General features: G+C 37.2%; 1 protein-coding gene across 5 annotated transcripts in view; it reads right to left on the bottom strand.

The window, feature by feature from the left end:
• Window positions 1-16,999, bottom strand: part of LOC120081560 (uncharacterized) — a 34,079-nt gene extending 17,080 nt beyond the window's left edge. Inside the window, exons 1-16 of one of the 5 annotated variants that reach the window (XM_039036549.2) lie at window positions 16,575-16,999; window positions 15,709-15,821; window positions 15,472-15,598; window positions 15,153-15,251; window positions 15,011-15,079; window positions 14,463-14,597; window positions 14,319-14,387; window positions 12,069-12,124; window positions 11,827-11,986; window positions 10,626-10,790; window positions 9,853-9,937; window positions 9,298-9,525; window positions 9,112-9,206; window positions 8,982-9,024; window positions 1,373-1,530; window positions 961-1,071 (exon numbers count right to left, since the gene is read on the bottom strand). In XM_039036549.2, coding sequence (XP_038892477.1) covers window positions 961-1,071; window positions 1,373-1,530; window positions 8,982-9,024; window positions 9,112-9,206; window positions 9,298-9,525; window positions 9,853-9,937; window positions 10,626-10,790; window positions 11,827-11,986; window positions 12,069-12,124; window positions 14,319-14,387; window positions 14,463-14,597; window positions 15,011-15,079; window positions 15,153-15,251; window positions 15,472-15,598; window positions 15,709-15,821; window positions 16,575-16,688 — 1,827 coding nt within the window. In that variant the 5' untranslated portion in view covers window positions 16,689-16,999. Of the gene's footprint in view, window positions 1-960; window positions 1,072-1,372; window positions 1,531-8,981; window positions 9,025-9,111; window positions 9,207-9,297; window positions 9,526-9,852; window positions 9,938-10,625; window positions 10,791-11,826; window positions 11,987-12,068; window positions 12,125-12,639; window positions 13,559-14,318; window positions 14,388-14,462; window positions 14,598-15,010; window positions 15,080-15,152; window positions 15,252-15,471; window positions 15,599-15,708; window positions 15,822-16,574 lie in introns of those variants that run through there. The other 4 variants (XM_039036550.2, XM_039036551.2, XM_039036552.2 and 1 more) reach the window with 4 other exon arrangements.
• Window positions 17,000-26,526: the final 9,527 nt, after the last annotated feature.

Below are 26,526 nucleotides of genomic sequence, written 5' to 3'. Positions count from 1 at the left end.
GGTCTGCTGCTGGATAAAGGTTCTCAATTACTATGGTTCAATGCTGTAAAAGCACTTCTAGCAGAGTTGTAGTTTGAAAGAAACCAAAGAGTCTTCCATAAAAGGGCATCTACTTGGTTGGATGAGTTTAAAGCAGCTAGACTCAATGCATCTCACTGGTGTGCCTTGTCCAAGACCTTTGCAGATTTCTCGGTGCAAGATATAGTTCTTAATTGGAGAGCATTCATTCAGCCAACCTTTTTAATTCTCAGTTCTGTTCTAAGCTATTATGAACTAATTGAGTTTTTGGGTTGTTTTGTGTATCGAGTATTTCTCCCCGATTGTAAGCTTTTTACTATGTGATTCTTGCTGTTTGGTTTTCAATTTTATATTATGGATAGTTGGAATGGATATGAAGAAGGCGCTATGGAGTGTCAACCTAGTTGAGATGTTCGGGTGCGCCTATTGATCCTTTGGCATTTTTGTTCTTTGTATAAATATCTCGTATTTTGAGCATTAATCTCATTTCATTACATTTTGAGGCTTATTTCCATTTCAAAAAATAAGACTTTCAATGATTGATTCCTATCACTGCAATACAACCATGTCCATACTTTTTGCTGTTTCCTAATGTGTATCCTTCTAATCATTGTAACTTGATATAAATATAGGAACTCGTATATGAGCTTTTATTTTTCTGTAAGGAGACAATCGTTGAAAAGTAGATATAATTAAAGTAAGCTAACTAAATTTTAAAACAATTCGAGAAAACCACTCACTCTATGGTTGTTATATACTCTTCGAAGAATAAATAAATAAATATTGATTTTCTATTATTTTTATTCTTTTACACCACCAAATCCATGATTAATGGAAGCCCTTACTCAGGAACCCACCCTATATGCATGACATCAGTTTTCCAAACTTTTTATATCTGTTTAACGTTAGAGAAAAAAGCAACAAAGGACTACAACAACAGACCACTCCGCAGTCTTCAGAAACTTGAAGCTCCTTAAAACCACTTCGAGCACCCGTCTCCAAGTCAAAAAGCGGTACTTTTGTTCTACGACCATTTCTCATGTCATCGATATTCTGAAAATGCAGAATAGAAATAAAAAGCATAAGACAACTACCAAAATTATTTGTGACCATATTCTCTTTCATATGTAATTTTAGTCATGCCTAACTCATATAATGCTCTTCCTCAAGAAACCTCAGTGAGGTTTTTCTTTTCTAGCCATTAGTAATTTATTCAATCTTTGAAAGATGCATTTGAGGAAGGATAAAAATGTCAGCTTCACAAAAGGGCTACAAATCTCTGGCTGTTTAAAAGGTGTAAGTAGGAATAAAATGAGCATTCTGAACAAAAGCTGAAAACACACGCATCTTCAACCTTGGATAGCAGCGACAGATCAAGTGTGCTGAAATCATCATACTTGAAATCCTTCACTTGCTCTGATTTGTAATAACTTTCAAGCGAAATTACTTCACATCCAACAATATTAGCCATTTTATGAGCTAAACTAGTCTTCCCTGATCCACTTGGACCACCTGCGACAGTAGAATCTGGAATCAATAGTAGTTGAAAATCTTATAGAAAGTATAAGATTTGATAGTAACTCATGCTCTATGAAAAGAATATAACCTAAAATCTGGGTTATTTCTCAACAACTGAGAACAAGCTGTGACCTATGGGCGGCAAGTATTGCCAACAAAAGAAGTTTAGTCAGCATAAGATTTGATTAGTTAGTTAATTATATGAGATGGTTAGCATTTACCTAATATTGCTAGATAAAGGGGCAGTGAAGGGTAATATTTATGTTTAGAACATGAGGATAGCTTCCTCGAAAAGCTATCAACCTCGTTTTTGGATCAATTCACTCTTTTGAGTTTCTATTGCAAGGTGGTCACTGGCAATACACTTGGCAGTTTATTGTGTTTTCAAGCAAAAGGTAGCTGAGTTTGTGTCTTTTAGAGAAATTTCACATCAATTCCTTTTTTCTTTCCTTTTAATGATAAACAATTTTCATTGATGTATGAACTTTACAAAACAGAAGGCAAAGCCCAAACTGAAGGAGTTGCAAAAAATTTTTCCAACTGATCAAAAGAGGAGAGATTAAATGAGCTGAAAAGGATGTGCATTTACACCAAGAGATGGCAATTAGCAAGCTAGATATAATTTGTTAAAAAAGGCTGTCTATGGAACTTTCCTTCTCTTTGAGGAGGCGGTTGTTTGGTTGTTTCATTTCTTCCATGTTGTCCACAAGAAATCCCTAATGAGATGCATCCAAAGATTCTTTCTCCTATTTGTGCGAATGGCCCATGAGAGTGGAGCTAAGGAGGCTGATATTACACTAGGATAATAGGTTAATTGGGTAATTGGGTAATATTATAGGTTAATTCCCTTTTTACCCAAACTTGTAATAATAGTCTATAATAGGAGTCTTCCCCTCTTATATGAAACAAATATTATCACTTCAATAAAAGATGCACAAGATTGATTCTTGTAAGTTTTTCTTTGAGAATACTTAGGCTACATCAGAGGACTTGTGATCCAGCAAAAGGCAGTAGTAATCTCCTTCCAAAATCAGTCGGCAACTAGGAAATTGATGAACAGATGATCTGAGATTCATGAGTTCTTGTAAAAATAGTGAAAGTGTGTGGAGACAATGAAATTTGAGGTAGACTGTGCTGCATTTTGTCAACAAGTGTTGATGGAATTGTATCTGAGCTCCCAAAGGAAAATCTTGGTTTTCTTCTAGTAGAATCTGTGCAAATTGCTTCGTTAAGGGGGTGCCGTGTTGGATCTAGGTTATGGTGTATGTCAGTCAGAAAGCGATTTGGTGGAGAAAATTCCTTTCCAATCAATTTTCCAAGATCATTTATCCCTGGATGGAGATAGATAGAAGCCAAAAGGTCCTGAGCATGAACCCTTCTTCAATTTCATCCTCGGTAGGATTTCTTCTCAGTCTAAGATTCCACCTTTGATGATGATCTGCAAGAGTCCTTTATAGAGACAAGGAGAAGATATGGGAAAAGGAGACTGCCAGCTAATCATCTATCAAGCATCAATCAAACCAAAAAGATGTGTTTTGCCCCATCCAGTATAACTCTCTTTCTAATGAAATTTTGCTGCCGTAAAATGGATTTCCAAGGTCCCTTCATGGTGTTTAGAAGTCTGTCATGTGACCATGGATTGAATTTGGATTTGCCCAATTTTTCATTGATCACTTGTCTCCATAAGGCATTCTCTCCATGGTAATATCTCCATATCCATTTTGATAGTAGTGCACTGTTCTTAACTTTCATTCTCCGTATTTCAAGGCCCCCATGTATGATGGATCTAGTGACTTTTCCCGCTGTACAAGGTGTGATTGGATAAGGTAGGTCCCCCTTTCCAAAGGAAGTTACATATAGTCTCTTAATATATATATATTTTTTTAAACAGAAACAAGACTTCTTCATTGATATAATGAAATGAGTCAAAAGCTCATAGTACAATGAAACATACCAAGAAAGAATACATAGAAAGAACAAAAACAAATACAGAGGACTAAACCTTAGAGGCAAATGAGGCTAAACAAAAAGGAAACAACCAAGGAACATATTTTTCCAAACAACAAACTCTGGCAATGAACGAAGCTTGAAAACTTAAGTGACAAAGAACTTTGAAAGCAATTGAAAGCAGATGAAGCTAGAAGCTGAACTCTAAACCAGATTGACTAAAAATCTGCCAATGAAGAAGCCTCCCCATAAACAGAGCCAACCAAACTTCTTGGGCAACCATGTACAAAAGAACAAGAGTCTTGAAAAGAAGCAACCAAGGACTTTGACAGGCATCACAAGGATAAAACAATCAAACAAGCAACAACAGACTGGACCCTCCAAACTGAAGCTTCCAGAAAGATGTGATAAATCCTCTCGGACTAGCCTTCTTAGAGAGAATAAAACTTGGAGAAGCTTCCAAGATCACAATAATTTTCAAACAACATAAAGACACCCACGAATTAGAAAGACCTCCAAGACCTCTCGTGTTCCACGTCAGGAACTTTATAGAAGAGAAAACAAGATAGCAACCCCAAAAATCTCACAAACAGCTATAACCAAAGCTCAGCTGAGAACGATACTACGAGCATCAATTATTGAATGTTGATGCTTGGGAATATCTTCCTCATTGAGAGGAGTCAATAAAGAAACTTCAGCCTTACCAATCGACTAAGCTTCCTCCGGTTGAAATAATTGACAAATATCGTTACCAAACTCATCAATTGTCTCTTCCTCATCTCGTATTTCTCAGTTTCAGGATTTTCAAGCTCTTCACTACTAGCACTTACTATTGATTCTTCGTCTGATTCTAGCTTTTTATGATGAGAGTAGCTTGGAAGACTAGCCAGGAGACCTCTCCCAAAATTAATGTTTGAACCGGGAATTTTAAAGTCAAAATGAAGAAAAGAAGGATGATTCGAGGAAGAATTTTCAGACTTTTCAGGTATAAGCCCGGGGATTTGACTAAACCCTAAACCCTAAACCCTAAACCCTAAACCCAAAATGCTTGAGAAAATATGAACGTTTCTTTGGTTCCACCGGTCGAGAGACACATGCAGGGAAAGAAAGATCAACATTACTTTTGCAATGACGCAATGGAGAGGGGGCTAATGTTTGATGAGGGCTACCACAGCTTGTAATTCCAGGGGAGAGAAAATTAGCACAATCACTTACTGCATTTTCACTAAAGTAGGAAACAAGAGCTTTACCCCAATAGCTTTATCCTTTAAGAGCGAACCTTCTTTGGTTAGGGATACAGACGAACATGAGACAGCTTCAGGCAAGGAACAACTAGGACGGCGGCTTTCTTGGCGACAAAGACTATTTGAAATTCTTTCGAAGGGATATCAGCGGTCTTTATTTGGCTAACAGTTGTATCACCAATGGCTTTCTCACTCTTCAAGAAATGTTGCTCCGCATTCACATCAGATGTAGATGAATTCCTGATTATCTTCTCCAACGACCATGGAAAGGAATCTGAGTCAAATGAATCCAAATGACCAACTTCCATTGGCTTATGCATCTTGAGCTTACCCCCTTTTATGCCGGAAGCTAATGAATTTCTTGAAAAATTCAAGGACAACCCTTTATGCTGGAAGCTAATGAATTTCTTGAAAAATTCAAGGACAACCGAGAAGGTAACAGCAAATCCAAATAATGATCTAAAGATTCAAACTCTGTTCCTTCAACTTGTTGACTTCCAAATCCTCCACGAAAGACATACCAGAATCATGCCATATGCAAAAGTAGAATCCAATCACGTTACAACTTTTCACTTCCATGCTTTACGATAGATCAATTTACGAACAAGATGATCAGAAAGAGAGGGTGCTGGCCGGAGCTACTGATCAGGGAAGGGAGAAGGGAGAAAGGAGGGGGAGAGTGGAGAGAGGAGAGAGCATCAATACCATGGCCAACATAGCTTTATAGTCTCTTAATAATCAAAGCAACCTTTGTTGGGTGGGAAGGTTTGATAAAGTGGCTTGGGCTGCTCCATTCGGGAGCTCTTTAAAAGATGAAACAAAACCAAAAGGGTATCAAGAACCACGTTATCAAAGGATGAAAAGAGAATGGTATCATTGGTAAAATGCGAAGGGTGGATCTGAAACTATTCTTTACCAATCTTGATACCCTTGATGAACTTATTCAAATTCACACTTACCATCATTCTACTAAATTAGCCCAAGCCGACAATAAAAAGGAAAGGTGTGAAACCGTGCGAATTGCTAATATTTGTGGTATCTTGAAAAACGTGATGCAGAATTTGAAACAATTTTCAAGAAGATGACAAGAATTCGATAAGGCTAGAATCGCAAATATTAAGAGTAACCCTCATGAAATTCAAGAACTCATTCGAAGCTGTGAAACCGTGTGAGCAACGAATGAAACAAAAAATCTAGAAGATTCGAGACTAAGTGTGAAGCAGTGGTAAGCAACACATTGAGATTCCAGAATCAAGTGTGAAGGACACTGTGGGCAGCGAAGAAGAAAATTAATGGAAAAGGAATTGGTGTATTGATGAAATCGTGAGCAAGAAACAAGAAGGTCAGATGATGGCGCTTGCAGTCCTTGGTGAAGCAACAGAAGAAAAGTTGTGATCCAAGGTGGTTGTGCTATTGCTTGCAAAGAATAAGAAGATGGGAAGGAAGAATATACGACCATTTTCAACCCAATACCCATCCAACCTGACCCAACTTGTTTTGGTATTTTTTTCAACCCGCAATCTACACATTCTAACTTCAGTTGGGTTATGTTTTGGCCCCATGACCTGTGCAATTTGACCCCACTTCAGTTGTCTTCGTTTTTTTCCATTAATCCAACCATGGCCGATTACAAACCAATAAAGCCCATTCTTTTTACACAATTAACTCAACCCATTTTACAAAAGGTTAAATTCTTTCTTTGGGAAGTTAGTCACAATGCCATCAATACATGTGACAGGATACAGAAACGGCTCCCACACAAGGCCCTATCTCCTCATTGTTGCCTCTTGTGCAAGTCTGGACATGAATCAACTAGTCACCTACTCGTCCATTGTCACTTTGCACAGAGATTTTGGAAAGAGATATTCTCATCCTTTGGTTGGTACATTGCTCTCCCAAAGTGATCTATCCTACACTCTCACTGGTCATCCTTTTTATCAAAAACAAGAAGCTCATCTGGATCACCTGATTTGTGCTTTCTTATGGATTACTTGGAAGGAAAGGAACAATCGTCTTTTCAATGACAAGGGAAGCTCTTTTGATAATTTTTTGGAACTCATTATCTTTCATCCTGTGAGTCGATGTAAATGTACTCCTTTTAATTCATGCACCCTTTCTTCCCTTTTGACCAATTGGAGATCGCTTTTGTAACTCAATTGGCTTGGGCTTTGGCCCATTTTTGTAAATTTCATACATCAATGAATTTTTTTTTTATTTCTTTTTATAAAATAAAAAAAGAGAGAGAACTCAACCTTTTTCAACTTTGGACATATAAAAGCTTCTCCGGTTAAGTCATTTTTTTTTTAACATTTTATAATGGATTTTGATGTCTGAGGATGTTTTTTTGTTATTTTTATATAATATTCATTTTTGATAGTTCTCTTCAATGCTACAAGCATTTTGAAGTTGCAAGGACCAATACCTCTTCTTGGTGTTCTCTTTCTAAATTATATGTTAATTTTTCTATTCAAGATATATATATGAATTGGAATGCTTTTCATTTTCTCTATTTAGTTTTTCTCTGGATGTCTTGAACTTTTTTGTTTCATTGTCATTGTATTTTGCGCAATAGTCCCTTTTCATCATATTCTTTTAAAAAAATATATTCATTTTCTTTTTAAAACTCGAAGACATGTTTTTTGGGAGAAATAGAATGATATAGTAGGATTAAAGTCAATTAGGGTATCTTGGTTAAATTCTTAATTAATTAGGATTAAGATTAGTTTCCTTCAATGAATAGGATTGGGATTAAGATTAGTTTTCTTGATTGATTAGGATTAGGATTAATTTCCTTGATTAATTAAGTTTAGGATTAGTATGCTTTCCAATTCTCAATAAATAGAGGCATTGTCTTCTTGTATCGATAATTTTTTATTCATAATAAAAACTTTGATTTTATTCTTAGAGATTTATGTCCTTTTATCCTTTAGGCTATATCAGAGAACCTAATTATAATACAGAGATATGGCTCAATCTGTACGTAAAATAATGTGGATACAACAACTCTTGATTGAGTTAGGCTTCAATATTACAGTTCTAACCACATTGTGGTGTGACAATCAAGCTACTCTTCATATTGCATCCAACCTACTATTTCATGAGCAAACTAAACATATTGAGATTATCATTTTGTTCGTGAGAAAATACAAAAATGTTTAGTGTCTACTTAGTAGAAGACTAGAAAGTTGTTCAATATTACAATTCCACCAAGTTGTGGTGTGACAACCACGTTATTATTCATATTGCATCCAATTTAGTATTTCATGTGCGAACTAAACATATTGAAATTGTCATTTTGTTCGTGAGACAATACAAAAAGGTTTGGTGTTTACTAAATATGTGAAGACTGGAGAGAAATTAGGAGATATTTTCACGAAGGTTTTAAATGGAGTTCAAATTGATCACCTTTTGTAACAAGTTGGGCAAGATGAACATGTATGCTTCAGCTTGAGGAGTGTTACAGTATATATGTGTAACTATAGGAGCTTATTAGTCTTTTGTCATTTATTGTAATTTTACTATTCTTAGTCTAAGTCTTTCATGTATGCCTATACGTATGGAACTCTAATGTTTAGAACGAGTATGACTCTTCTGTATTTTGGTCTCATAATAACGAATGAGTCATTGGTGGATATTTATTACTGTGGTAGATGGTTAATTAGTTGGTAAGAGATTTAATAAGAAAGCACTCTACCCTTCCTGTCCTCTCTAGCAGGGACAACGATTTAAAACCACCCAAATGCTGTCAAATTTGGCTACTTCTGCGAAGAATCCCTTCTGATTATCTTCTCCACCATCTGAACTTTCAATCTGAATTCTTGGGCATATAGTTGATCAAGGGTGTGTGCTAAAGTTCTACGAAACAATCGATCAACCAAAGTATGGAGCTTAGGATAGAGATGAAGTACGGTTTTTCATCATTTCTGTGAGTTTTGTTTCCTTGGTATGTGGTTGGTTTCAATGGAATATTGTTTCCGCTCTATTGTAGAAAAGAAAGGGTTTGTTTGGATGCTCAAGGTGGTTGAGGTCGAGGCTGGGGAAGGAGGGTGGGGAGAGAAAGGGGACATGGTGTCCTACCCAAAGGTAGTATCTTGAGTTTCACATATATTTCAAAAATCCAATAGGCGCTATAGCATGGTAACTCATCACTACTTAAAAGTAGAAATACAACCATACTCAGAAAAATTTCCTCATGAAGCCCAAACATTTAAAGGGGACGGTGAAAGATATGCGAAGATAGCAAACATGTCATACCAATTCCAACAATAATAGGAAGACCTTTGTTCTCCAATAACGCCTGAAACAAGAACAAACCTGCACTTACTACGGAGAATTATATGAAGAGTGCTCAACTGTTCTCTATCAACTCACATAGCATTACTACCTGAATCGCTTGAACAGCTAAAAGCAAACCTCTGTCAAGGTCACATGAATCCGGCATTGGAGCAAGCCTCAAAGAGTCCCTGAAAGAGGCGGGATCTGTGGTTGCTTCATGAGAGTAATCTAAACATGTAACATTCTAATAGATCACACATATAAAATTGGTTATATAAATGTTAAAGAAATATACCAGTCGCTAAACTATCAGACTGAGGTGGGCTAATAAATTGCCACGTTGCAACTACTGGTTCCATTTGAGATTTTGTTGGAGATCGGGTCCACGGCTGAGAAAGATCCTCAAGTCGAGAAACAGGATTTGAAGCAACACGGATAGGCCTGGGAGCAATGATAACCTTTTCTTGGTTACTAGCCAGAGATGTATTTGGTAGAAGTGGAGGTGTATTTAATCGTGGTACACCTGCAGGTGAGGTTAGTAAACAACAAACCAAAATTTAGAAAATTACAAGAAACACTAGATTCTAAAGGGATGAACAAGTACCAAGCCTATAGAAAAAAAAAAAAAAAAAAAAAAAAAAAAAAAAAAAAAAAAAAAAAGAGAAATCAGAGAGATAAATCTGAAAATGAAAGTGAGGGAGGAGAAGGAAAGAAGAAAGAAAAGCCACCCCAAAAAATCAGAGAAAGCAAGATAAATCTGAAAATGAAAGACAGGGAGGAGAGGTAAAGAAGAAAGAAAAGGACATCAGAGCAAGGAATACTAGAGTCCAAAGTTGAAGCGTCATCCAACCTTTTCTTTCAAGAATCATCTCCAGATAAGACTTTGTAATCCAAGATGCTCTGATACCCATCCTCAACACTTCTTCTCCAACTGTCTAAAAAGGAAAGGAGAAAACAAAGGAGCAGGGATGAAATGAAAAACATGTTCAACATCATTGAACAAGTACAACTTGCCACTTCTAATCCTTCATAGAGCAGTTCACGCAAAAGAAAGTCAATAAATGTAGCAAGAAATATTTTACCATGAAAAAGGAATGACATAGATGCAATAGCTAGCAAATACATTCTTCAACTTCAAGAAAATTAGAAAATAGGTATTCGAGGAATGAAGACTAGAGTGAAAACTGAAATCATCAACCGAAACCAAAAATAACTATTTCCAAATGAAAAGAACAGAAGTGGGAAAAGAAATTGTAAGAAAGGTAATTTGGGATAACAATTGGACATAGGCCTGGAAAGGATGATATACCATGGAACGGAATCCCTTCCATCAAGAAAAAAACCACATTCTCACTAGGTCGAGTACCTCAAGAAGCAAATAAGTTTATGACGAGGATATAAACTCAACAATGAAAAATCTTAAATTTCATTTATGATATGAAACATACAAAAAGACTTGAATTTCATCTCAACATAAAAGACTAACACATATTAGAGAGACCATGGTCCTAATCTGAAAATTGTATGAACAGTCTCAAATCACAGGAAAACAAGGGGAACATACCAAAACTAATAGCCTTCAAGGAAAAATATATATAAGTTGAAGGATAAATCAGTGCCTACTTTTCTATTTGAGCTTCGAAGCACCATGAATGTCTCACCAAGAGAATCAATTGTTTCAAGTGACACAGAAACATTGCCCTTATTTACGAATATAGATGCCCTTTTATAACCAACCACCACTGTATAGCCCAAGTCCAGCAATCCACCTAAAGTCATCCGTCCAACCTGCTCCAAAGTAAGATAGAAAACAAGTAAAATCAACTGAAATTGGAATCCATCAATGGATAACAGAAAAATAATGTATCAAAAGATGATAACTTCTAAAACAAAGTCAACTAACATAATTTTAAAATAATGAAATGCTAAACCGTAAACACTATATGACACTAACTGACTAATATATAGGAAGGGCTCTGCATTTTACATGCTCATCCTCACAAGAAAGAAAAGAATTCTTTCGCAAAATTTTATTGGGGCCTTTTTGAGATCTACAACTCTCGAATATTCAATGAAAAGGAACCAGAGCCTCAATCTTTTCTTACATCTATTATTTACTCATCTCTCAACTGGTGCAACGCCATTTTGTTAAATTTTCCACACAATTGGTGTAAAGTGAGTTCGCCATTTCATAATTTTTTTCCTCACAATTGGTATAGAGTTCACCTTTTTGTAATTATCACTTTACAAATCCCATGACCAATTATAAAAGCTTTTTGAAATCCGTTAGATAGAACATCCCCTTTTGTAATTTATCATATCAATTAAATGTATGTGTCCTATAAAAAATAATAACAAAATAAACAAAAGGCTCCAAGGTTCAATAATTTTAAACCACACCATGAACATTTAGAAACCATACTCTCCTCAAGGTCAAACCTCCAACTCATTGCATAAAATGTCCCATCTAGGAAGTCCCCTGAAAATGTATTCCCTTTTTACCATAATTTTCTTTCTTTTTTTCTTTCTTTTTTTTATATCTGTGAGTGTCTAGGCTAGCATACGCACACCTCGACTAATATCACGGGACAACCCTTTTTTTTTTTACCATAATCAAAATTCCATATATAACTAATACAGAATACTTGCATTGTAGTTAAAACAAAAATGTCATGGCCACTAACAATTCCCAACAATATTAATGGACAAAAAGTAGCAGGAGTTTGCTAACTTCTATCAATTCCTACAGCAACAGTCTAGTGCTTCATCAGGAATTGATACGAACAATTTAGTGCTTCATCAAAATGGGGATTAGATATATTACCTCAAATTCAGCTTTAGGTCTGATAATAAAATTTTTGTCAACTATCCTCTGGTCACCAAGTGAGAGGTAGTACTTAATACCAGATTGTCGCACTTTAATCCAGTCATTTATACGTGCTTCTTCACTTGCAGATGGAGGCCTAAGATACATCTCAATAAAACTGAAATTTGAACAAAATTTATCACTGAGACCAACCTATATCGACAAGTAGATACTTGAAATAGTTTTACTGATTTACCTACTTGTCTGTATGCGTTTTATTTCCTTGAAAAGGATGGGCAGAATGTACATCTGGGAACTGTCAGAAAACAAGACATTTTAGTGCAAGAAAATAATTGAAATAGTTATCTACATGTGCTAACTATTACCCACATTGAGAGACTTCAAATCAAGACGAGGAAGTTTAATAACTCATAACAGTTTGTTATAGGGAAAAAGAAAAAACTCAGCATATCCTTTTCTAGGATATTAGAAAGTACGAAGAATTTATGAAGATTTTCTATTTTATAGGAAACCAACCAATTTCATTTATGATATGAAGTTAGAAAAATAACAATAATAATAAATAAATAAAAAGAAAGTATTTGTCTACTAGACTATTCAAAGTTCTACTGTTCATCACGACCCATAGATTAAAAAGAAGTTCTAAAAAACTCTATTAAATTGAAGCCGAAGGATCTTCCTTGACAAATGGGTGGCCAAACATGACATGGGGAAACCCTTTAAGCTATATGGAACAGCCACATGCCAGCTTAAGGAGGAGACGGGAGTAAGGACTAGAACCTACTTGCTACCATATGAGAAAAATGTTACCTTCCATAGACACTGGATCGTCTGGATTGATGGTGATAGCAAAAAGGAAAGTCTATCCTTCAAAAAAATCCCATTAAACCAGGGATCCTTCAAAAACAAAGTGCGTTTTCCATTGCCAACTTTAGTTTTCATATACTAACCCAATGACTTCTGAAACTCAAATTGCCTTTACTTTTGGTATGCCAAGGGGAATGGTTGATCCATGTATGCTAATAATCACTTTTCTCCAAGGAGGTTCTTGCATAAACCTCCAACCCCATTTAGTAAGGAGAGCCAAATTTCTATGTTTCAAAGCACTATACCAAGACTACCATGGGAATGGGATTTGGAAGCTAATTGCCAATGCGCCAAATGGTTAATCTTACTACCATCCTTTCCTCCCAAAAAAAAGAACTCCTTAATACCGCTCTAACTCCAAGCTATCAGAAGATGGCATTAAAAATAAGGACATGCAGTATAATGGAAAGTAATCAAATCACCCCTAAACTTTACTATGGAAATCGTTGCAATTTCACCTACAAACTTCTAATTGAAAAACATAAACCCAATTGACCACTTCGATAAAGTTTTCTGTCAGTTGGTCTCTTTCCGTTAGTTAGGCCTTATATTGGATGAGTTTAGCAGCAAAGATTTCTGCGAATGGAGGAGAGAAAGGCAGTGTAGTTAAATGAGAGGGAGAGGACGAACCAGGTATGAATTTCCCCCTTTTGCAATAAATTATGGATCGTTTTTCTACTGCAATTCTGATTTCAAATTGCAAAAAAAAGCTATCTCAGGAGTGGTTCTACTATGTTTTTAATCTATTCAAGTCACCGGATCCTTCTTATTTTACTATACATCATCAGATTTCCAGTGAATTTTCAAATTCTTTGATTTTTTCACTTAGTAGCCAATATTGAAACTGAATTGTGGGAACATTTAAGTTTACTTTTGTCTTCAACACTGGTGTTGCAACGAAACACTATTGCTAATCCTGCTATCCATCCATCTGGCACATTAAAATAATAATAATAATAATAATAATAATAAATTATATAAAAAAAAAAAAAAAGCTCCCTTTTCCATAAAAGGCTCATTGTCATCTTCACAACTTCGTACTCCTTTTTTCCTTTGCTTCCCTGCAATTTCCTGTTCTTTTGTCTTTCTCTACCTTCGCCATTTACAGAGCTCTTTGGAATTTCTTCCTTGATAGGTTTAGATTTTTTTACTTTTCCCAAAAACTTCTTCTAGAAACTCCTATATTTCGTGGAACATCAGTTGAGTAGGAAGTAAAAACCTCCATAGTGAAGCCTGGAATTGAACTTCTTAAAATTCTTTCATAACTGGTGGAACAATTTAACAAGCCCATGGACCTTATATTGTTTAAGAGATACCCCATAAGTATCAAAGAAAGAAGGGATATTGTATCCATGGGGAGGGCCACGTGTGAATTAAAGAGGTAAAGAATGAAGTTCCAGTAATCACAAGCAAAGGGGCAATTGGAAGACTTGAGTTGTTCCCTATCCTCGCAAAAAGAACACCAGTAATGAGAAAGAACGTGATAAGGCTTTTGGAAGGAAGTCATGCCTCAAGCCATAAGTGATTTAAAAATAAATAAATAAAGTTTTTAAAAATCTTTGGACATCATTTCTAACATACAAAAATAGGTAGTTAGCAAAAATAAAAATATTAGCACAGACCTCACTTCTACATTTCAGCTTGTATATTGCCTCCCTAAATGATGAGACAAAGCTGTTGTTAATTCTTATCTGCAATATTAAAACACATAAAAAGGTAAAGCTGAAGTTTCAGGTACAAAAACAGAGAAAAGGCGATAAACTAACCTGGGCATGATGAAGGTCTGGCTCTATGTGTTTTCTAAACAATGGGAAGATGCTATCAATAAGATAATCTAATGAACAGGAATCTCCAATATCATGCCGAACTTTGGAGAGAAGGTTAAAATGAACCCCACCAACCTAATTTGCCAAAAATAAATAAATCAACTACTACTTCAACTAGCAAAAGAAGCCAAAAAAAGGCTACAGTCATGCCTGGAGCAAAGTTAGTTTTTTTTAGAAAAGCATACAAAACTTTTCATTAAGGAAATGAGAGATTAATGCTCGGAGATACAAAAGGATACAGACAAAAAAATAAATCAAATCACAACAATGATGAAGAAAAACAAGGATACTTAAAGATATGAAATTATAAAGGAGTAATGAAAGCAAGCTTGCAACAGATAATGAATCTTATATCCCAACATTTCCTTTAAGTTTGAATGTTCTTATTAAAGATTCACGTGACCAATGTGATCCATGCAACCAATAGATTGGAAACTTTTCACACACAAAAATCCTTTTTAGAAATAAAGAATATAATAACAAATTACCACTGCCACCCGAATATCTAGCAAAGAACGTAATTTTGCATGTAATGCATAGGTTCCATCAATGATTACCTACAAAAAAAAAATGCAAAGAAATCAGTCCACAAATCCACAAATCATAGAAGCTACAGTAATCACTACTTACCACCCCAGATGAAGCACTCTTTATTACTTTTGAACTGACCCGTTTCTTTAGATGAAAGTCAAAAACTGGGATCATGGTGTCTTTTCCATTTGTCAAATCCTGCAAGCCAGACATAGATAATGAGTGGAAAAGAAGGGACATTTTAAAACATTATTTTTCACTGGAAACTACTATTAAAAATTAACTCAACCAAATCAATGCTTTTGCTTTTTCGCAAGCTTTTACAAATTCAGCATGAATAGTGGAATGGAATTCAAAGTTCTGGGCAGTATAAAAAGTAAAGGTCCCTTGAAGAGCCAAGTAAAGAAGACAAAATAACCTCAAGATTCTGAACTAGAAGATCAAAGTCTATTGAATCCAAATCATTCCCCTCATCGACTCCATCTCGATAGTTTTCCATTGATATAACATTACAGCCAATTACAGATGCCACTTTCTCTGCTAAGCTTCAACAAAACCACACAGCATGATATATCAGAGCAAATAAAGGGAGGCAAGTAACTCTAACCAATGCTTCTTATCAGGAAGGAAAAGAAAAAGTACATATATGTTATACCTGGTTTTACCAGAGCCGCTTGGACCACCAATGCCAACTGTTACAAGTCCATATTTTTTCTCTCTAAGTTCTTGAATGGATTTCACTAATAGATAATATCCATGATCGAAAGACTGCATATGTCAATTTTGGAAATGATTAGCCTTATTCACAAGCTTTCTTCAGAGTGCATCACATACAGACGATTGAGCATAAATCCAAAGAACAAATCAAATGAATGTTAAATGAGCATAACTCAGCTAGTTGAAGCTCCATTTGATAACTATTTGGTTTTTGAAATAGTTCATAAATACTACTGTCATCTATTGTAGTATTTTCCTGATTGAAATTATCTACTTTTAAGGATGTTTTCAAAAGCCAAGAAAAACATAATTTTAAAATACTTTTTTCTTATTTTAAAATTTAGCTAAGAATTCAAGTGTTTAATTAGGAAAGATGAAAATTATAGTACCAAGTTATAAGAAAACAAGTCCAAATGTTATCATATTACATTTCACCTAAAAGGTTCAGGTTCAAATTTCTTCAACTCAAACAAATACAAAAAAGATAAATAATAAATAAATAAACACAACAGTTCATGTGAACGAGAAAATCAAAGCTACCAGATCACAATATGCTTTGCATGACGAAAATCATGAAGAAAAAACAGCATCAATTCAAGAATCCAATACAGCATTAAACCAGTGTACACAAACCCACACAATAAGAAGAAAAAAAAAGGGGATTCAAATTTCTATATCGAAATTTACGAAGAATACGCAACACAAAAATACAATCAATTCAGAAATCCAAATCCAATCCGCTCGAGTCAGTAACAAAAGAACCAAAAAAAACAAAACAGATTTCAGGCGATTGATTGTACATACCACATGAAGAGGCAGCGATTGAAGGATGGAGGAGGAAGAAGTGGAAGTGGAGGGTTGTTTTTGGTAGAAATCCCTGCCTTCCTGAAGAACCCGCTGAACCACCTCGTCATCCATTTTCGTACGGCGGAAAAGAAAAAGAAAAACTCCCCCGATTCTCAAATCGTCTGCAATTGCTTATACGAGGGGTTTGCGTGTTGAAGAAGCCAATCAAATTGAAGGATAGGAATGAATTCCAGATACAAGAAAGATGAGACGGACAACCGTAAAGATGAAAAAGGGATTTGGGTTCGTCATGATCTTCAAGCTTTACACCTTGCCTTGCAGTTCCGCTATTGAATCATTTCGAAGAATACGCCTACAATTCTGGGTTTTGCTTCCGCAGACATTGTCTGTATTGTATGATCAACTTTTTGTAAGCGGTAAAGCGTACAAATTTATCTCACATTTCGTACAAACTTTGCATAATAACATCGGCCTGTTTGGTGCCAATTGGTCCATTTGAAAATGAGATTTACTCCAATTCAAAAAAAAAAAGAAAAAAAGAAGTGTTTTAAGATGTCAAATTTGATTGAAATTAGGAGTGTTCCAACTCGAATAACTCATATTACCCAACTCAAAATGTAAGAGCTGATTGTGCACTACTTATGAAAGCGTGCCTTTGGGTTTGCCCCTTATGTTTATGCCTACAATGTCATTGTGCACTTGTATCCAGACACGAGGGTTAACAGATTACTGGGTGGGTCCAGTAGTGGGTCGCTTATTGAGTATACTTATATACTCATCCTTTTTCATTCATGTTTTTCAAGTAAAGGTAGAGATAAACCGGCGAATGACAAAAGCGATCTATGACCTGGCATTTGGACGAGTTATTGCTTCCACACATAGTTTTCATTTACTAGTGTCTAATTTAGGAGATGGGCATTTAAAAACCTATGAATATTCTTTGATTTCATTTATTGATTTATTTAATTGTTATTTATTTTAAAGTTGGGTCAGGGGTACCTCGAACGATATTTTCAAGATTTCTTTTTATTATTTGAGCTTTGTTTAATGAAATAAAAAAAATCTCTCTATTTAATTATTCTTCGAGAAATATGTTGTCAAGCCTATGCAAGCATAGAGTAGCGTCCTAGAAACATAATAGAAATATGGGTCTTTACAGTTGGTATCAGAGCTTAAGTTTTAGGTTCTGTAGACTGATTTACATCGTGAGTCCAAAATGTTTCTTATGGCCACAAACGGATCTCTCGTCATCACCAGGTATGTCCCTTAAGTTCTCTAGGGAACTATGTATGAAATTTTACCTGTTGTACAGTCGTTTTTTTACGGGTTTCCCTACTAGCGTTTTGTTAAAGTGTTTCATGTGATTATCAAGTATGGCACCACAAACTAGAGGAAGGGGCAGTCGAGGTAAAAATGTTATTGGGGAGCAGGACTGATGTACAAGACCCTGAGGTGCAAAGCCAAGAAATGTGGGACTCGCCGCCTCTTGACCCTTTTGGGTCAACCTGGCGAAGGGTTAGACCAAGAAGCGGGCCTCGAACTTCAACCGTGCCCCCAACAGGACCGTCTTCCTCAGAGATTCCAACAGAGTACACTACCATGGCTGCAGCAATTGAGAATGTCGTCAAACAAGCTGTAGTAGGGCAGCTAAAGGATATCGTGGCTGAGCAGTTAGCTCAGCACGCATAGTCGCAGCAGGTGCCACCCCTGGTACCACAAGTTCAGAACTAAGACAAGGCCTCGATTCAAACTGTGGCAAGCCCTTCCTTGGAGGCCGAATATCTACGGGACTTTAAGAAGTATGACCCTCCGACGTTTAATGGGTCCCTGAAAGACCCCACTAAAACAGAGTTATGGTTGTCCACTATGGAAGGGATTTTTCAGTACATGAAGTGCCCAAAATAGCATAAGTTGCAGTGACGGCCTTTGTTCTCGTTGATAATGCCAAGTGCTGGTGGCACTCAGCCGAAAGAATGATAGAAGCTAATAGGGGCCAAACAACGTAGGACAATTCAAAGAATGATTTTACGAGAAGTACTTCTCTGCTCACGTGAGGTACTGTTGGGGTTGATGCCCTAAAGTCTCGTGTCCTGTAGTTTATAAACAGTTTGTACAAACGCTTGTGTTGTTAATATATGATATTTACTTCACATCTTTATTTTGCTCAGTTGCTTGTTTTATTTGCTTTACTATAAACCAATAAACATAAAATCCCTGGTTATCTATATGTGACTCGAGCATGTATGTGGTGACATACAAGTGGATCATATTTTGAGTGATAACCAAAATGATCTGTAGTATATGGATATAGGAAGGAAACCTTATCCTAGTAATGCTACGGATGCGGTCCGCTTTGTGGAATGGTCATAAGTGTTGTGACTTATCACAAATGGTCTGATTCTGATCATTCGTGTTGGGGACATACGAGCAGGGGCATCCTATACAAAGAGTTTGCATAAGACCCAACCAAGAAGTGTTAATGTCTCGTTGTATAACACCATTCATGACAGAGACTTTACTTCACTAGGATGACCATAGGTAACATGACCTCAATCCTGAGTGAGTTGGGAACTCCTGCCATTGAGGGCGATCCTTTGATTTGTATGGGTGTGAGTGGCTAGATCGTCGATTCAAACCTACCATTTTGGGGATTCTTCTAATTTGGGAGCTGGGAACTCAGCTACACAAGATGGAATTCACTCCTTCCTCGAAGTAGGGGTAAGTAGATAGATAACTCCCTTAAGGGCTGATTTCAGGGCTTGAACGATGTGGCGCCACACACATTCTCTTAACCCGAGAGGTGTTCACACATAGTTGGACTATGTTGTATTATTCATTAAAGGAATCAGTGATACTTAAGGAGTGAGGTGTAATTACAGGGACAAAACGGTAATTTGGCCTAGCTGTACTTACGAGCATCTGTGAAGGGCCATCGTACTCATGATTAGTTATATCCGATGGACACGGAAATATATCTGTGGTAAGAAAAGTTCAGCTGTTGGTCTTTAGTGGAATGCCTGACAGTTAACAGATGGTGGATCTCGTGGCTAAAGAGTTTAGTCAGCTATTCACGGACCGTTGGAGCTTCGAGCCATAGGTCCATTAGGTCCCTTGGGTAGCTTGGATAAAGTCGAGAACCAGTGTTTGGGTTTATTTAAAATGTTCAAATTGACAAGAGGAAGTTCGATTATATATGATATAATTGGACTGGTTAATTATATATGATATAATTGGCTAAATGTATGAGATACATTATTTTGGAGGAAATTAGATATAAATACGATTTATATCAAGTAGAGGAGAAAATACTAAAGTAGATATGTGATATCAAACTATAGGATAAAATATAATATGATTATATTTATTAATTAATTAATTGGTTAATTATACGATAATTAAGCCAAAAATTCATGTTCGAACGTGGGTTAGTGGGGCAACGTCAGTTATTGTAACTGATGAGTTAAAATGAAAAATGTTTTCAATTTTGAGTTGTTCAATCGATCACCCAAAGAGAAAAGTGAGAATGTGCGTTGGTGAACATCTAAACGATTGCTTACATAAAACGAGAGCCTATACGATAGTCCTCTCCACCTAAACGATCGTTTAGCTCGTGCCTAAACGATCGCACGCTATTTCCTACACAATCGGATAGCTTCTCTAAATGATCATATAGTGTGCCATTTTTGCTAAACGATCGTATACCTTTTCCTAAATGATCGTTAAGTAAATCCTACACGATCCTGTAGCTTCTCCTAAACGATAAGCGAGCTATGCGATGGCATCTTTTTCCCTCCCACTTGCTTATCACCTACATGATTCGTGTTTCCTCCTTCCTCTACCAAATTCACCAAAGACCACCCTTTGGATTTTCACTCTGAGAATACCCGGGACTCTTTAATGGTGGTGTCATCCCCACGACGTTCGTGTTCACGGTTGTTCGTGCCACTGTTGTTGACGCTATGCTGGGCGTTGGTAGATCGCTTGTAGGTTTCCGCTATTTTGGAGTTCCAAAGTGTGAAGAACATCTTCAACTAGTATGGAACTCTCTCCCTTATCATTTTCTTCTTCAAAGCATGCCGTTAATTAAGATTTGTTTGCATAACTGATGGCGGGAAATTGGAAGTCAATTTTACTCGACAATCAGCTTCCCTTGGACGCGGTATGCGATGCATGTTCCTAAGATATATGTTGATAGTCATGCGTCGATGATAATGCGTTGGAATAAAAAATGTGTTAATGAATGTATGCAATGACCATGTGTCCTGCCACAAGTTTTCTTACGTTCACGCCAAGTATAACATGGATGCAAGTTTCTCGGATAATTCAAGGTCAAACACAGGGACTTGTAGCTATATGTTTGCGGTGATGTGCATACGGCGGTATAAATAAAAGAATGGAGGGGATATTGCTACTTTATTCCTACTCCTACTCCTATCTAACAGACAATGCAATGAGAATATGCATGAAAGGTAGAGATACGACAAACCTTGACATGAAATAAATGAATGGGAAAATGGATAAAATGCGGAGATGTTTTCATTGCAAAACTTAAGAGTGACCACAAGGGAACCTTAGTCAATTCAAACTAATGTGGTCATGCAACACTCATACAATAGGAAACCACCTCTCGGTGCGAATGCTACGGCTTTTAATGTTAGAACGCATGCGATGTATGTGTAGAGGTGTCTATAGGGCCTACACATAAGCCTCTACTTCTTGTCTATGTGATGATACACAAACAAGGCGACCACATATCATCATTCCTATTCCTAGGGTGCATGGTGTTGACAAATAGAGCTATCTCTAAGTCCTCATTCTTGCCTATGCATTCCAATCCACTCTCTCGAGTCTTAGATTTGGGTTTTATAGACTACTCTCTCAAGTATGTCTAAATGATGAATGATGCGCTCATAGGACAAGGTAACCGCATGAACTTGGTTGATGCAAGGTTGTTACTATCCTTAGTGAACAACACATACATTACTTAATGCGACCAATCACTTACCTTCTCGGGCAGTTGATTGTTGCTGACTTCACTCATAGACAAGCAATGCATTAGCCTATAGACAGGCATTGCAGCAGCTTCACACTAAGCAAATAAGATTACTCACATACTCACGCAACGCATACCTCTCAGTAGTTTGCTACATGCTTCATATCCCTAATCCACATGACTAAGTATGCAATAACCAAGCAATCCCACTAAGTGTTACAATGAAAGTAAAGATGCTAAGCAAGAAGATGGAGATGGAGTCGAAGGAATAGAGAAATGCATTGAAAACAGATTGTATTGATTTCTTAATTCAAAAATGTTATACAATAAAATATGAGAAAAGAAAGGAAAAGAAATGACCGGCTGGAAGCAAAGATTTGCTTCCAGCGGATGTGTGTCAAGGCTGCTGGTGGTGCCATGGATGGGCGGAGGAGCTGGCTCTCTTGAGATCTAACTCTGATCGAAGGCTCCGATCGTCACTCGGAATGGATGAAGGAGGTAAAGAACTCTCAGCCGTCTTCTCACGCGTTTGTCTAGATCGTAAGGATCCACCATAGGCGAACCTCAGACGAAAACCTTGGATAAAATGAGTTTCAGCTCATCGGCTTCTATTTATAGAGCTTGGGTCGCGACAACATTAATTGGACTGCTCTAAGTCTGACATTCGGCGTGTTAGTCCTTTTCTGAACTTCTACCGCTAACGGCGTGGTAGGTAAAATGTCAACATCAACTTTGGACTTTCTCGAGGTAGATGCGTTGATGCGTTCATTCCACCTACCTGGGTTGATCCCATTAGAATGTGTTGTTGCGTAGCTGCAATCATTCAATGGCCACATTCACTTAACACTGCAACTCTACATGATGACCGCAATCGCTTGACGAGCACAACTCCCATGCGATGGACGCATACGGCTGATTACCGCAACATCCATGCGTTGATCGATGCGTTTGCCTTTGCGATGGAGTGTTTCTTCGCATGCGATCGTCTATGCAGTGGTCCAGTTTCTTCGTTTGCGTTCATCTTCTACATTAGCTACAAAGATAGAACATTGAACGATAATTAACGCAAAATAACAGGTTAGTTGAGTTTCAACATGTTGATCAACACAAGCTCATATTCTTGTGAATTCCTATCATGATCGATGTATATTCTACCTAACAACCTTCATAATTCTAAGTAAAAGGCATAAGATGGCATGCATTTCTGCATGTCATCACACCCTCAAACTTAAAATCATGCTTGTCCTCAATCATGCGTTATACTTGAGAAATTCTAACTCACCTTCATGCTTTCCTTTGCGATGACCAGCTTCTCAGAATATAATTCACACACACCTTTGACCATCACCGCAATGCTCTCCTCCACTTAGGCTGCTTTTTCAAAAAGATCTTTTCTAAGTTAAATCCAGCAAGCCTTTGCTAAAAAACTTTTATTCATTCACCGCAATTTTGTGTTTAGCTTTTTGAGATTGCGTTCATTCAAAATACTTCAAAACTTTGAGATGGTTTATTCAAATGCGGCGTTGAACGTGGTTACACCCTTCGTTTTGGCTTACCCCTATGTGTGTCATGTAGGCATCTAACTTCGGTTGCGTTCTATATTCAACTCAACTCTTGTCTCGTTTGTTTTGGCTTGCGCCGGACAGAGGAGTTGCGTTAATGCACTGATCCTGGTGACTTGCCTTCATTTTGGCTTGCCCTCATGTGTGTCATGCGGACATCCAACTTCGAGCAAGTGCCTTTCACAGCTTAACTCTTATCAACATGAGTTTCCTCATTGCGTTGACAGTGGAGTTATTATTCCCAAAATCTCACTTCAACCTTTTTTTTAAAAAAAACAAATGATCGCAATATAATGAACGCAATTCTTCGAGACCGCTGCGACCCCCAAACTTAGAGGTTTGCAGCATTCTCTTCGCAAAGCTAAAAACAAAATTACAAGAATACGGTAATAAATATTTGAACGAAGGTTTGCACAAAATAAAACTTAATACTTTCAAAATTTGAAGAAGCTATTAAAAGTAAAGGATGCCTTGCGTTGATTAGTTAGAGAATGCGGTGAACTATACATACCATCATAGAAACATCGCAAAACAACACAATCGGTAAAGAAAGGATTTCAAAAGGATAAGGCATACAAGATAACAAGAAAATACCTTAGGTGGAACAATGCATGCGCACATGCGTTAGAATCTACGTGATTGAAGCCATGCATTGAAGGGTGAAAGGAATTCTTCCGTTGAACTACGAACCGAGGAAACTTATTGTTGCACCTACAAGAGCAAACGTACCACAACCAAGGAAGTAGCCATATATCCAAAATAACAATAAAAAAAAAAACCTATACTAAGAAAGCAAAGTAAAGATAGAGCAGAAGACATCCCTGGAAAAATAAGAGTGCTGTCACCGCAAGGAGTCTTCCATGCAGGAGATGGTTCTCGACTGCTTGGGTCAAGTTGCCCTGACCATTAGAACTTCCAGCAATTGTTGGGCACATGCGGCCGTCATGAGCTTAGAACTGCCTTCAGCTCTTTTGCGACTAATTGCCCTTCTACCTTGGGGTTAACATTGACTTTCAGATCATCGCCTACACTTCAATATTGTTTTCAACCTGGTTGCACAAGCTGCAATACTCCCAAGATAAAAAGTTTGCTCGCAGAGACACAAAACTTAACAAATATTTAGCTGCCAAGTCCCCAGAAACGACGCCAAAAACTTGATGGTGATAAATTTGAAGTCAATTTTACTCGACAACCAACTTCCCTTGGACGCGGTACGATGCATGTTCTTAAGATATGCATTGATAGTCATGCATCGATGATCCTGCGTTGGAATGAAAAATGCGTTAACGAATGTATGCAATGACCATGCGTCCTACCACAAGTTTTCTTGCATTCACACCAAGTATAACATGGACGCAAGTTTCTCGGGTAATTCAAGGTCGAACACAGGGACTTGTAGCTATATGTTTGCGGTGATGTGCATGCAGCGGTATAAATAAAAGAATGGAGGGGATGTTGCTACTTTAATCCTACTCCTACTCCTATCTAACAGACAACACAATGAGAATATGCATGAAAGGTAGAGATACGACAAACCTTGACATGAAGTAAATGAATGGGAAAATGGATAAAATGCGTAGATGTTTTCGTTGTAAAACTTAAGAGTGACCGCAAGGGAACCTTAGCCAATGCAAACTAATGTGATCATGCAACACTTATACAATAGGAAACCACCTTTCGGTGTGAATGCTACGGATTTTAATGCTAGAATGCATGCGATGTATGTGCAGAGGTGTCTATAGGGCCTACACATAAGCCTTTACTTCTTGTCTATGCGATGATACACAAACAAGGCGACCACATATCATCATTCTTATTCCTAGGGTGCATGTGATGCAGTGTTGACAAATAGAGTTTATCTCTAAGTCCCTATTCTTGCCTATTAAAGATAGATGAATACAGTAGATGAATTCGAAAATAAAAACAAATACAGAAAGAGTGTCAATGTCTTGACACAGATCTCGATCGAAGACATTGTGCTTGCCAGCGTGTGGAAGAAATGGAGTGGAAAGCTTCCCTCTTAGGCTTGCTTTCTAGGTAGAAGTGACCTTTCGCACAGAGCTTCTTCTTCGGGGATGGAAATAATTTCTTGCTCGGAGACTTACCTTTCAGTCTTGTCTCGTCGTTATCCCAGATTTTCTCTGGATTGTCACTTCAAACCAGCCTCCTTTTCATTGAATTCGATGAAGCTATTTATAGACCTTGGCTCTTTCTGTTTTATTGGTCCCGCTTTGAAAATCTAATAATTCCTGGCATGGCTTAGTTGAAATGTCCGCTCTACTCCACGATTGATTTGTCAGAATAGTACAACAGAAAAGTTGTACATATGTCAGAAGTCCCTACGAATGCGCTACTCTTCTCATTTTTGATCGATCGCTGCATGCGGTGTAATTTTTTTGATCTTTTATCGATTTCCGCATGCGGTGGAAATGCATTGATCACTTGAGTCCATGATCAATCGTCGCATGCGTTGCAATTGCGTTGTCTTTCTTTGTTCTTGAATGATTGCTACATGCTGTGATAATGCGTCGTTCTTTTTGTCCTTGAGTGATTGTCGCATCCGGTGACCTATTTCCTGCAAAACAAAGGCTTAGACATTCCATTTTTCCATCGCAATGGGGTTAGTGGGTGTGCTCACGACACTTTACAATTTTCGTATTTCTAAGTCAATTTCTATACTGTCGACGTAACTTTTCTTTCTTTTTGATGCATAATCTAAATAAAACGATATAAATAACTTGTATTTCTACAAGTTATTAGGGCTACTCCAAGGAAATGAGAGGAGGATACTTCTATGATCCAAGTTAGAATAAAGTGTTTGTTTCCACTAATGTTATCTTCTTAGAAGAAGATCACATGAGGGATCATAAGCCACGAAGTAAGCTCGTTTTACGTCTAGTCAACCGAAGGATCAAAAGCCACAAAGATCACATGAGGGATCATAAGCCACGAAGTGAGACTGAGTTGCTGAAGGTTCAACAAAAGTTGTTGAACAGACCGACAGATCAACAAGAGTTGTTGAGCTCAAGACGTCTAGTCAACCAGCTCAAGAGTTGTTGAGGTCAGGACGTCTAGTTAACTAGCTCAAGAGTTGAGACTACCTCGACGTAATGGGAGGGTTATGAACCCATCAGATCGCTACATGGGTTTGACTGAAGCCCAAAATGTCATTACGAATGATGGGATCGAGGATTTGTTGTCTTTTAAGAAAGCAATGGAGGATGTTGACAAAGATGAATGGGTTATGGCCATGAACCAAGAAATGGAGTCTATGTACTTAAATAACATCTGAGAGCTTGTTGATCCACCTGATGGGGTGAGACCTATTGGGTGTAAGTGGATCTATAAACGAAAGAGAGGTGTAGATGGAAAGGTGCAAACCTTTAAGGCTAGA

Source organism: Benincasa hispida, chromosome 7 (assembly GCF_027475165.1).
Source record: "Benincasa hispida cultivar pf3 chromosome 7, pf3_genome.v1.1, whole genome shotgun sequence".
Lineage (NCBI taxonomy): Eukaryota > Viridiplantae > Streptophyta > Magnoliopsida > Cucurbitales > Cucurbitaceae > Benincasa > Benincasa hispida.
This window is presented reverse-complemented; position numbering and strand designations above follow the sequence as displayed.